This window comes from Argiope bruennichi, chromosome 4, assembly GCF_947563725.1.
Source record: "Argiope bruennichi chromosome 4, qqArgBrue1.1, whole genome shotgun sequence".
NCBI classification, from domain to species: Eukaryota; Metazoa; Arthropoda; class Arachnida; order Araneae; family Araneidae; genus Argiope; species Argiope bruennichi.
In genome coordinates this window covers 120,553,487-120,567,169 of record NC_079154.1, presented here as the reverse complement: position 1 = coordinate 120,567,169, position 13,683 = coordinate 120,553,487, and the positions used below count along the sequence as shown (strand labels likewise).

General features: G+C 26.9%; 1 protein-coding gene across 1 annotated transcript; it reads left to right on the top strand.

Annotated features, from left to right (window-relative positions):
• The first annotated feature begins 1,343 nt into the window (after nucleotides 1-1,343).
• LOC129966629 (protein slit-like) lies at nucleotides 1,344-13,077 on the top strand. Its single transcript, XM_056081130.1, has 3 exons — nucleotides 1,344-2,068; nucleotides 11,070-11,218; nucleotides 12,801-13,077. Exons 1-3 carry the CDS (start codon nucleotides 1,383-1,385, stop codon nucleotides 12,944-12,946), a joined length of 981 nt encoding a protein of 326 aa, XP_055937105.1. The 5' UTR covers nucleotides 1,344-1,382; the 3' UTR covers nucleotides 12,947-13,077.
• The last annotated feature ends 606 nt before the right edge of the window (nucleotides 13,078-13,683 follow it).

The following is a 13,683-nucleotide window of genomic DNA, read 5'->3' as shown; positions in this document are numbered from 1 at the left end:
GTTACTGTAACCCAAAAGTTTTTCTGATAAAGATTTTGCAAATAAAAAATATAATACAGATTAGTTAAACATATAATTTTATATTGGCCTCTTTCAATGAGTTTTAATTGTGTTTTTTTATTAAATATTAAATTAATTAATTAAATTTTAAATTAATTATACATTTTTATATCAAGCAGAAAGCAACCACAGTAACAGCTACATCGAAACATAAAGCATATAAAGAACTCAAATAAAAGTTATTTTCTTTCCAACAATTTACGAGTGCTTACTCTACAAACATTTCGTTACTTATTTTCGTAGTTACTTTATGTTCCCAAGAAAAAAAAGAAAAAGAAAAAAAGTCTTGTAAATATTGCTTTTTAGTGATTTTTTTTAGTACTAAAAACAAAATTCTTGAATTAAAATCAACAATTTAGCATCTTTTAAGAGCTGTTATTATGAAATAAATATTTTTACAAGTTATTGATCAAGGAAATTAAATATTACAGCTAAAGAAATTAGAAATAAAATTAAGGAAAAAACAGAAATGAAACATGCAAAAACAGATGCATTTCAAAATTAAATGCGCTCCTTGTCTAATTTTTATCGGCCATCTAGCTTTTGAAATTTTTAATATTTTGTAATTATTATTTCTAAATATCGAACTATTAAAATAATAAAATATTTTTAAAAAATGCATTGTGTAAATGGAAATGCACCTCTGTTATACATATAAATTCTGATTTATATACAAATAGCAAAGTTTGAGATTATTATTTCTAAATATCATAATAGTAAAACACTCAAACATTAAAAAATGGAAAACAAAATGAATTTCATCAATACTAATTAAAGCTTTTTTTCAATTGAATCTAAACATGTGTTTATTTAAAACAATGAGAAAATTAGAATTTTAGAAATTTCTGTTTCTATGCATATGCAAAAAAATCTTCGATACAGTTTTGTCTCATAAATGCAATTACATAATCACAACCTGCAGCGAACGCAGCTGTCATCACATCGTTAACGTCAGCAGCATCTAAAAATAAAGCCCTGCACTTTACTCATCCTCCCTAACTGACCAGAAACAATTTACGCTGATTAGCCAAACTTTATTTTATCACGCTGATTTGAACCGCTTTTATTCAAATAACCGCGATAAACAATGCGATCTTAACCGCAATGTTTACTCTTCCGCCTGAGAACAAATTGAATGCTGAGTAAGATTTGTTAAACAACTTTGCTAGGAAAAGATTTTTATCTCGCTTTTTTCCCGGGGTTTTATCGCTTCGATCGCGACCAAACTTGCTGATTCAGTAACGAGCCCTGCAAAAGAGCTTGCATATATAAGACCAATTTAATATCAATAAAGTCCTTTTTTATTACTCGCTTCATCCGAAATGGCTCCAGTAAGAAACCTATCAATGTCGTACAGCACCTTTGTAATAGCTTTGTTATGGCCCGCGGCCAGTCTTGCAGCAAGTATTGCTTCTTCAGAAAGCTGCCCAGTAACTAACAATCATTGCACTTGCCTTTTTAAAGGCCCTTTTTATAGTATAAGATGCAACTCCATGAGCAAAATGACTGATTTTAAAGCAGTTCTTTCGAACGTTGGAGAAAATGCTGCAGTTTTAGAGCTCGATTCTATGCATTTGGAATTCTTACCCTTAAATGACTTGAGCAACAGTTCTCTGCATACTCTTATTGTGGGTAATAGCAGTTTTCAGAGAATACACAATTCTTCCGGTTTGCATCAGCCTGTAGTAAACTTGCATCATTTGTCTCTGGAAAATGTTACGTTCAGTGAAAAAGTGCAGTGGAAGCAGTTTTCGAATTTGACCAATTTGCAAGTACTTTTCGTTTATAATACATCAGTGCAGAACGTTATCCCTTCCAATTTTAGTAGCTATGGGAGCAAAAGTTTGGTGTCGCTAACAGTCACTGAAAGCAATATCACGCGAATTGAAAGAAATAGTTTGAAACTTTTAACAAATTTAACTGCCTTACGCATTTCGTATAATAATTTAAGGACATTTAGGCGAGATGCTTTACCACAGACGTCAAAACTGGAACAATTGCGGTTAGAGTAAGTATATTTATTTTTTTGATAATTATCTGATGTAAGAGTAAAAGAAAAAATAATACGAATAATTTTATGAATTCTTTATACTAAAAAAAAATTCTTTATCATGGATGTGCACAGATTTGCTTGACGAATAAAAGTTGATGTGAGTCACACGAATGCATTCAATAGATAGATAATGCATTTGAGGCTGTACACAGATTGTAAATGCATTCATGTTGCAATCAGTTTCAGAGTATAAATTAGGTAGTACAACATGACTCACCTAATGATTCACCATTAATGCGAGATATTATATTATATAAATCAATATGCAGCAATATTATGTAATATTGGGAATATTGTTTAATGTCATGCAATATTGCACAATAAATATTGCTACTGAGAAACGCTAATAAATCCCTCATTAACAATATTTCAAAATCGTTAACAATTAACATTAACAATATTTAATTTTTAGGCTTAAAATGCATATAATAATGATGCTGTATTGCGTAAAATAATTTTATTATGGATTTTATTTATATTAATAAATACTAATTAATATAGATATAATGGATTAATGGATATTAATTAATATTTCAATGATTTGATCTTTGCATGATTAATTGTGAATGTATATTAATTTTAATTATTATTATTGAGATATTAAGATACTTAAGAGAATTATCTAAATAAATTTCGATCTGGTAATCAAATCTCTCATTTCGCGTTTTTAGTGTTTCAACAGCATTTAAGTTATTTTCGGTTAATTTAGATTTTTAATAATATGTGTGTCTTGTGTTATGGGAAATCAATTTACTTCAAATATCGCTATCCGTCTAAGGTAATAAAAGAATATTCATTAATGATTTGAATTAAAATGATTTATGCCTATATCTTAAGTATGGTCCCAAAATTTTACATTTAAAAAAAAAATTAATAACCTTAAATTTAAAGACTGAAGTGTTGAAAATATGAATTTAAAAATTATGATTGATATTTTTAGCAAAAAATATACTGCTTATGTGCAAAGTCAATTTTTGGTTTCAGGTAAAAAAAAGTCATTTGATATTTTTTGAGCATGACATTATAAAGTTACAATTTTTTTCAAACATGATTCTCTATTATTTTTATTAATGTTTGAGGTAAGTGAACATTCTTGACCGTAAATTCATGCATGCAGATATTTGCATTATTGACATTTATTTATCACCTAGACTATTTTAAATTCCAATTTTGAACAAGAATTGAGTATAAAACAATTATATCCATAGGTAATCTGGAAGGAGGAGTCTTAGGGAGCGTCACAGAGAAAAGTATTAAAATTTTTGTATGACATTTACAAACAAAATATGATGAACGAGTTCAAATTTAATATCTAGACCTGTGCAGCATTAATTCTTATAGCCATTAAAAACTACTGAAAGGTAAACATCCTAGCTATATCATGACATATCCGTATATATTATCAATAGAAATCTCTTTTTTTATATATAAGTTTTACTTCAAATGTTATTTAATTAAGAATGAATATTAACTCTTCACTTGTACACATCTTTCAATAATAGATTAATTTTATATTTAAAATTAAAAGTTCAGAAGGCAACATTTAAACGCATTTAATATCAACATATGTATGGCAAACCAAATCTTAAAGGATGTTTTAAAAATTTCCCAAAAAGAAGAACAGCTTTCATCTTTCAATTTTGATGCACTCGCTACATAATTGGAAAGGGCATTAATTTTCTTTTTCAGATTTTATAAATTATTAGATATTCTAAACTGATTAACATTAGGTAGTGTTTCTATAGAATTAGATTTTTTTTTCTTTTATAAAATGTAAATTTCGGATGAGGATTTTAAGTAGTATTCAAATCATTATGATAGATTTAGGTACTACGGTACATGGTGGCACAATAAATAATAACTCAAAAACCTACAATTAAAAATGACATTATTTTAGCTTGCAAAAATTATTTTTTGATTTTCTTTCAATTAAAATTGTTTTAAAAAACAGTAATGCGGTTGTTTCAAGCTCAACATCAAATATTTTTAAAGTAGCACATTTTAATGATTTTTGATTTCGAACAAGCAAATGTTTTTTTTTTCTTAAAGCACTCTCAAAAGTTGGAATAATTTTCTATAATATGATCTAGTGAGAATTACATTAAAAATATTTAAAATATTTCTATATTTTCAAGCAGCACTTTCTACTATGATCGCGAAAATGTTGAACCACTTATCTTACACTTGTGCAATAGTACATATTCATGCCACTTGGGAATTTTTCTTTATTAATTAATTTAGAAAAGATAATTAATGACTTTATAAAGCAATTTATATTCCAGATTTTTTATGAAAAATCTGAAGTATATTTGGTTTTATGTAAACTTAAATTAAAAATTTCTTTTCTGTTCTTTTCCAACTTTTCTTCAATTTCATATATAGATATTAAATCAAAAACGACTAAGAAATTGAAAGATGGCGAAATGTAGAGGTAAAATAAATGCGAAAGTAGATAAAAATATTTTAAGAAAATTTAAACATTGCTGAAATATAAATAACTCTTTTTGACTGTAAATTATTAATATTATTAAAAATTACTTAAATTCCACTTTTCCAATTCACTTTTCGTATTTCCCAACAAGAAACTAAAACAACATTTGCTTTGATTCCATACATACATTGGTGATGAAAGAATTTAAATGTTGCGTTTCTGAAGAATTTTTTTTTTTTTTTTTCATTACTGAGGGCAGAATTCAGAATGTGAAATAGTCAAAATATTTGAAATGGTGAAAATATTATTCCTCTTTGTTACATAAATCGATTGATTTATGTAACAATTATTATGGATTTTTTTATGTATTTAAATGTTAAAAAAAATATCTATTTTCTCTTAATAATTTTTTTTTTCAGTCTGCCAGTGCTTAATTCTGATTTAGGCATTATATTATGGGTTCGAAACTCAAAGCAGGTTCTTGAAAAATAATGATTAGTATGCAGAAATTCTAATTCCTCAGTCTTTCAAATTCTTCAAACTCTGTAGATAAATAAAAATATAAAAAATGTATTTGGGGTTTAAAAACATTTCTTTCAAATTCATTTGTAATATTATTTTGTTTAATTTATCTTACTACTTATCCCCATTTAAACCTGTATTTTCTTATTCAATTACTTAATCACAATTTTTTTTTACCGCCAGAAAAGTGATTTAAAACAGAAAGTTTATCAGAATAAAAGCAGAGTACCACAGTTTGCGCTCAAGCGGTTGGTCAGGCAGTGCCATCTCTGGTGGTAGTTTTGAACTGAAAAAGAGAGTCTCTGTAGTAATGCAGCTATAAACAATTTGTTGGAACTATGCTAGTCAAAACAAAATTTTCTTCTTTAAAATTTTCACTTTTCTCCTATTCTATAGTTTTTCTGGCTCTAAAATGAGTTTCAAGAGCGTTTTTATGCAATTTTAATTAATTTGACTCACTTCGTGCAAATTCTGTATTCAGTATTTATATTTCCCTCTAAATGTACTAAAGTTTGAAAAGTGTATACACTTAATTTGTTTATTTGTATATTATTATTTAAAAATAATTTGTTAGAAGAAAAAATTAAGTAATTCCCCTTTTTATAAAAATAATAAAATCATATTTTTGCAGCATCTTTTACTAAATTTGTCATTAGTCTTATTACATTGACGATAATAGATTTAAATACAAAGACTAATACAATATATTAATAAATGAATTTTTCTATTGAAATCGATTCAGTGAGCTCTCATGGTAAATAGGATTGGAATTGATTATGTAAAAGACAACTGACTTTTTTTCATATTTTGCAGTTCTTTTGCTTTTTTTTATTTTTCTTGTCTTGATTCATATATCTTTGAAATTTATAATTATCCAGATGGCATTAAAAATTACCTGAGAGAAAATATACAAGCTATTAATAAAAACCATCGAACTGATTCCAATAATTTATTTTTACCTGCCCTTAATACTAATAAATAGATTCGATGTTTGTCAACTGATAGAAATTTCCATATTCTTAACAGATTTCTGAAATAATTTATTTACTTTACATCGAATAAAACTGCAATCTTGTTTACAAGAAACAGAGACTATTATGTTAGCAAACATTTTACTAAAATATTTAATTTAAATAAACCTGAAACTTGATTTTAATGAAACATGTACTGTCAATATTTGAAATTCTTTTTGTTATATAATGAACTATTACATTACTTCATAAAATGAAATGGAATTTAGATATTTATTTCGAAATTAATATTTCTAACATTAATTTTCGAATGGAAACTCGATCTTTTAAAACAGCATTATTGACTAATTATAAGTTTTATTGATTTTTTTTTTCAAAATCATTTTAAAATTTGGACGCTGGATATAAAAATGAAAAGATTAACGAATGACGAAGTAATTACTAGAAGATTTTGCAATCATGATTGGTACAAACAAAGTAGAAAATTAAAATTACGAACTGGGAATAAATAAATTATTTCTCTTTGTGAACTATCAAAATAAAATTCAATCGTCGAAACTGGATTTAATTTATTGCATAATGGGAATTATGAAATAATTTGTGTAATATTTTCAATAAAAATAGTTTAAATATGCATTGATATCATTAAAAAAATTTAGCGTAAATAGCAAAACACATTTATTTTGTTAGAAAGATCGAATATGTTTTAAATAATGATATTCGAAGCTTCATAACTAAATCACTTTTAGTGGCAGATGAAAGGAATTTTCATGTGTAAAATACATTTATGTCAAAACAATATTACTTAATATGAATGTTAAGATTATATGGCTATGAATTTATTTGCCACAACAACAGCATAAAATATAATTTTTTTTCTATAATTTAAAACAGTTCTTAAATTGTAATTTTTTTTTGTATGTCGTCAAAGGTTTCGAAATAAGTTATTGGGCTCTGACCTCAAAGCTGTTTCCTTTTAGCAGACTCTTAAGAAAATAAAATTAATCTTTTATTTTTATTTCAATCGAATAATTAAGCTTCTAAAATATAAACATTGAATACTATCAACAAGAAAATGCTAGTTGCAAAATTTTAAATTTCAAGCTCTAAAGGAGAAAAGGTAAACAATTGAAATCTCATTTACTTTTACACAAAATTAGAAATTTAAAATTAGTAAAAATGTACAAACATTAGATAATTTGTAATTTTAAATCTCGTGAAATTTTTATGTGACAGAAAATGCTAACTAATATTTTCTGTTAGGGATACTGTGAAACGACCACAAAATGCGTTTTCAGAGAGGAAATGAGATATTGAACTCTTGGATAGTACTTTTGAAATTCTGTCTACAAAAATACGTCCCTACACTAAAATTTCTTACATAAGTTATCCCCATGAATAATATTTTAAGGTATTGAACGGGGTATGTAAAAAAAAGAAATCTGAAAAGAAGTCCATTTTTTTTTTAATTCTTTCATATGTTTCCTAGCCAAATTATATTGTTAGTACACTATCCATATTACACGGAAAGTATTTAAAAGCTTCATCTGTACAATCTAAAAGAAAAGAAATTAAATAAATAGTGTAAGATTTATCTTCCAACAACATGTGGAAAAAATAAAAACAAACCACAAATGCATGTGCAATAATTATATTTAATTCAATTTAAAGCGTAATATCATTGCATATATAGTTTGACATATCTTCCATCAACTTTGTGCACAAACAGACTATAAAGCACTCAGCCGAATTTATAAAGTGCACAACAGTTTCAACATCCGTATTCAATTTATGGAAGTATATAACTGAAAAAAAAATGTGATATCCTTTTTTGAGAGTTAAATTTGCAATCACACTTTGGCAAACTTTTGCTCTTCAAATAATCCCCAGCTAAAATCCACAAGGAATTAAATAAGTAGGCAAGTCAAGATATTTGAAATGATATGCTTAGTTTTCTCTGGCCCGGAAAGGTTTTTCCGAAACCATGTTTTAATGGATAAAGTAATGTGAATTGGTCCCCCTTCTTGTGTAAAGATGGGGGTGACAGGATCATTTCTTCGCTCGAGGGGCGAAATTTAAAAAAAAAATGTTTCTGATCACAACTGCAGATCTAACAAATTTATAAAGAATAAGACAGATATGGAATCAGTTTGCTCTTCAAAAAAAGTAAAACCCAAATTCTACATCACAAAGTAATTTTTTTATCCATGAACTAAGTTTATAGATGATAATAAGAATTTTCTCTACCACGGATAGAGCAATTACACATTTTATACTACAGTAATAAATGGATCAGCAGTTATGCAATTCGCATTGAAATAAGCTTAATCGCCCCATTAATCTACAAAACTCAAAATGTGGCGCATCATGGAAAACTTACTTTCAAGCCCACAATACGATTTGTTTCTCTTCCTATCATCATCTGTGATTATGCAATTGATGCCAGTATTATTACATTACTTTTATCATTATCATGGCAGGAATATGTAAATTCCAGATGTCTACAACATTCCTTTTAAAAATATCTACAGATCTATTCTAAATCGAGAGATATTAAAGAAATCTTTTAAATAAAGCACTAAAGGAAACACATCTCTCACAGACATGCTTAGTCTTTGTCCCCGTGTAGAAATTATACATGGGAAAATAAATTCAAGTTCTTTCAAAAAGGGGGATCGACTGCTCAAAATGAGTTGTATATATATTTACATGTGTGTGTGTGTGTGTGTGTGTGTGTGTGTGTGTGTGTGTGTGTGTGTGTGTGTGTGTGTGTGTGTGTGCGTGTGTGTGCGTGTGCGTGTGCGTGTGTGTGTGCGTGTGCGTGTGTGTGTGTGTGAGTGTGTGTGTGTGTGCCATTACGAATTCGTGAAAAAAAAAACAGTAAACTCTCGCTTCCCTGATGGGTAAAGTAATATTGTGGAGTTTAGCTCCTTCAACTCCAAAGAGGACTACTTTCTACGGGATGTCTATAAAATATTCTCAAACTATAATGACAGTATGAATGTTAATAAATTATACATAAATCTGCTCTTTTTTCTTTTTATTTCCAAGTTAAGAAATAATTTTTAATTAATCATAAGAATTTTCGGATAAAACGAACGAAACAAAGATTAAAGAATAGCTACTAATAACTATTTAATTTTTCACAACTGCAAACTTGTGCAAGCAGGAACATGCTGTTATTTTATGAATATAAATTTTTGCAAATCATATGTAGGTTTATATGAAAATTAATTCAATTCTAATCAAAATAAAATTATTCATAATGTGATTACTGAATTTAAAAAAATGGATCACCAAAAAAAAACTATACCTTGACTTTTTGCAGAAGCAACTACCCCTAAGAACGTGTATATGGATTTTTCTCTTAACTGATTACATTTTTTATTTCCCGTTTTAAAAAAAAATGTAATATTGATGAAAACCTCTTGCTGATCAGATTCACATTTTAAATTTTAGAAATATATTACTGAAAACTGTTTAAATAAATATATTTAATAACCTTCTTATGAATAGTAGACATGATCTTTGCACCAAGTCTAGAAAATGGAAATGAGCATCCTGTTAGTTTTTTTTTTTTTTTTTTCGTTTCTATGAACTAAAAAATTTATACTGCAATAAACACGACAAGTTGAAAAAAATCATTGAAAGAAATATTCGAAATATTTCTTGATAAATTCCTTCTTGGCAACTGATATTAAAGAACCTTCGGCAAACATCATTTGAATTTCCAATTACATTTCTCAGTTTCTTTCAGCTTTGAATATCGGTGTATTTGACAGTAAATTTCTATCAAATCTGTCGGAGATATTTGTGTGTTTTCAGAGAACTGTTTATTCTTCAACTGATTTCTTTTGAGGATTATTTCTTAGCTGCTTTGAAAGAAAGATCGCATTCCTTTTCTGTAAATGATGTTTTCGAATTGAAGTTTGCACAATATTTCTTCCCTTTCTGACTCTTAACATTCACTAAAAGCTGTACTAAAAATCTAGGATTTATTTTAAAGAAAAGCACCGTGGTATATTCATGTACTAGAATCTAGTTCAACGAATGTGTTTGAAGTTTCACTCGCTGTCATTATTTGAATATATCGGTGAACAGTGAATATTTTCAGGGGCACTTTTTTTCTCTAGTCATAAATTCTGTGAGTGTTATAAATTTACATGTTAAGCTCAGATCTTGTGTGCCCTAAAGAAAAATATTTTATTCATATTGACTGAAGATTTCTCCCTTTAATTTTAAATTCGAATGAAGGTAGTATAGTCTAAAAAGAAAAAAAATCATATCCCTGTATGGATTTGAAGGAATAATTTGAAGTTCAAAATCATAGAATATATAAATATATATGGAAATGAAAGTCTTCTTTAAAGTTTTTAAAGCGAAAATTTATTCTCGAGTTTCACTTATTTTGTACACATTCAATACAATATTATATATCAACCAAATTATATTCTGATAAAAGAGACTATGAAATAATATTTTAAAACTTATTATTAATTAATGGAAAGAGTCATTTAATATTTATTTCCTAAGAAAATTAACAGATATCAATCAATGCAACACATATTATTTCTAATCTAATGTTGCAGTACTTAGGTGAAGGTATTAAAATTGAACTTTTGTTTTAAAGTACTACAGATGTATTTCAGATTCTTTTTTAATTAATTATACTGCGAGATGAATTCGGCAAATAAAATGTCTTCCGTTTCTTAATAAATAAATTATTTGCTATTGCATTAAAGCAAAATGAGTCGAATTTCAAGCTAATAAAAATTGTACGAATTAATATGATCGAGCGAATTAAAAATGATTAATATATTTTTGTTTTATTGGTTAAAATTCCATCTGGTTATTTGAGTATATGTATTAAATATTGTATTATCGATATATTAGTTCTTTTATTTGACACAAATAGCCGTCTCGATTTTTAAAAATCTATTTCAAATGCCTTCATTATTAACTTCCAATTGAAACAAATTTCTATGGTGTATAATCTCTTAAGGAAATAATTCTTTTTTTTTTATTCTTTCAGTTCAAACCGAATACATACACTACCAGCTGGTGTGTTTTCTGATTTGCCTCATCTTAAATTAGTCAGTTTAAGTAACAATACGATATCGACTCTTCCTCAAGATGTATTCGGCCCACTCTGGAAGCCAGATGTCTACATAGATTTAAGAGGTAATACAAAACATTTTATTTTTCATAAAATGATGTTCTGGAATTAATATCTCTTCTCCTGTAAAGAACAGTACGCTTGAAATACAAAATTCGTGGCCCAAGAATCTAAAATTATCCATTAAATAAAGTCGTGGCTAAAAATTAAGTTAAGGGATAAAACGTTTTTGATTGACCAATCATTTATTTTTGTATTATAAATGCAGCAGTATGACCATGACAAACGAAAATTCTAATCAGTGTTTTGGATAAATGAATGAAACAAAAATAAGCTTGTTTAAAATTTTGTATGTTGGCAAATTTAGCAATCGAATATCTTCCACGTATCTTTTCCTCTTGACTAACTAGTTCCATAATTTGATTATTATCTATAATTTTAATGTTAGAATCTTTTAAAAAATTTCATTCATCTGCTTTGTTAAAAATTTTTAGTTATTTTCATAGTCGTGGACAGTTGAAAAGATAAGTTGATTGGCGGATACAAAGTTTAAGCTAGGATTGAGGTGCACTTTTTTTGGTCAGATTTTATCAAAAACTTAAAAATCAATACATTTTTAAGAAAAAAAATCTATTACTTAGTGCAAATTTTTAAAAAACCAGTGTTTATTATAAGGTAGACATAATCACAAAAATGTTTTTTTTAATTCTAGAAAGACATAAAAGTGAAGGGTTCATCGAATTCTCGAAATGAAACTTTTTTTTTTTTTGCATATTCCATGCACAAGAAAAAAAATGAAATCAAATTATCAGGATTATATTAAATTTTATTTAAAAAAACTTTAATAGTCTGAAATAAGTTTAAAAATCTAGCATTTTTATGGATTTTGTATGACATTTGTATTTTAAATGTTACGAACTTCTTATACCGTGTCAGTTCAAAACTTTCAGAAATGAACTTTTTAAATAATAATGTTTATAATTAATGTTTATCTGTATATTACAAAAAAATATATGTGACAAAAATAGTTAAAAAAAAACATGCGAAACTATCTGCATGCTATATTATCTGTACAAAATTTTTCTAAAGTCCCAGTAGTAATTTTGGTACTGGAGCTACCATATTCTGTAGGTAGTTAAGTAGCAATATATTCTGTAGTATTCCTCACAACTAAGGAAGAAGTTTCCAAAATCTTAATTAGATTTTTAATTAAAAGAAAATGAAAATTATAATGATTTCCTCAATAAATTCTAACTTTATACTTGTAAAAATCTTATTTATACAAATTATAAAAGTTAAAATACTATCGTTCAGTGATATCAGTCTTATTTTTATACTGTTTACCTCATTGTGGAAAAACTATATAGTAACTATATTTATATAATAATATTTTTATATAAATTTTACATGATTTTTTTTTTCATTTAATGGTTACACTTACAAACGATGATATTAAATGCATTTTATATGTACAACATTGTTACTTCTTAATTATAAGCATTGTTTTAAAAAAATATAAAAAACTGGCATATAAAACTTGAATCATTGCTATGCTAGGATGCATTTGACTAAAAATGGAAAATTCCTTTCAGAATTTTTGAATTTAAATTATTTAGTCTTCTGAAACATAATTTTTACTTTTTATAGGCAATCCTCTAAAATGTGACCGGAGACTGCTTTGGACTGTTACTTCCGAAACAAAACCGAAAAGAATTATTGGAAAATGTGTGCATCCGAAACAACATTTTGGCAAAAACATCGCAGATTTAACTGAAGAAGAATTGAACTGCTAATATAAAGAAACAATTCGTATTTTTGGACTTTAGTATTAATTTTAAAAAGACGTTACAATCTTTTCTCTTTTTAACTTATACACAGATATCAAAACAGATTTTAGAATATTTTGTAAATTTTAATAAATGGAATAAATATATGTATAATAAATATATTTGATAATTATTTGTTTTATCTTTTATATTTGAGAATTTCTGTGAGATTAGAGTTTTACGTAAACAAATATTTATGCGTCTTTATAAAAAAAATCTATTTCCCCTTATAAGTTACAAAATAATTATTATATTAGACAATGCAATTGTTGCAAAATATTGATATTAGCTCTTTTGATTTGGCTTCGCACATACCTGGTTGAAATGCTGATTATTATATGATAAATGGTTTGAGATGATATTCTACTGAATTATGCATTTAACAAGTAACGAGTAATTGCTGAAGGAAAGTTATATTTACCTTGAGAACTAATCGGTGACTAGCAACGGAAGCAGGTTATGAGAGGCTATATATCTGATTAAAGGATAGCTGTTTGCTGTCTTTCGTCTTCGTCAAACGAGTGTTTGCCCAAATATCTATCTTTCGTTAAGTGCGTTTTAGGTAGACGCCTTCCTTATGGACAAGTTTTTGCTTATTTTATTCTGCGAAAAAGATTATTGGACTTTTCAACCATAAAAGAATTGAAACTTTCATTTATCTATTATTGAAGTAGGCATATAATTCAAATTAAGTGATTTATCGA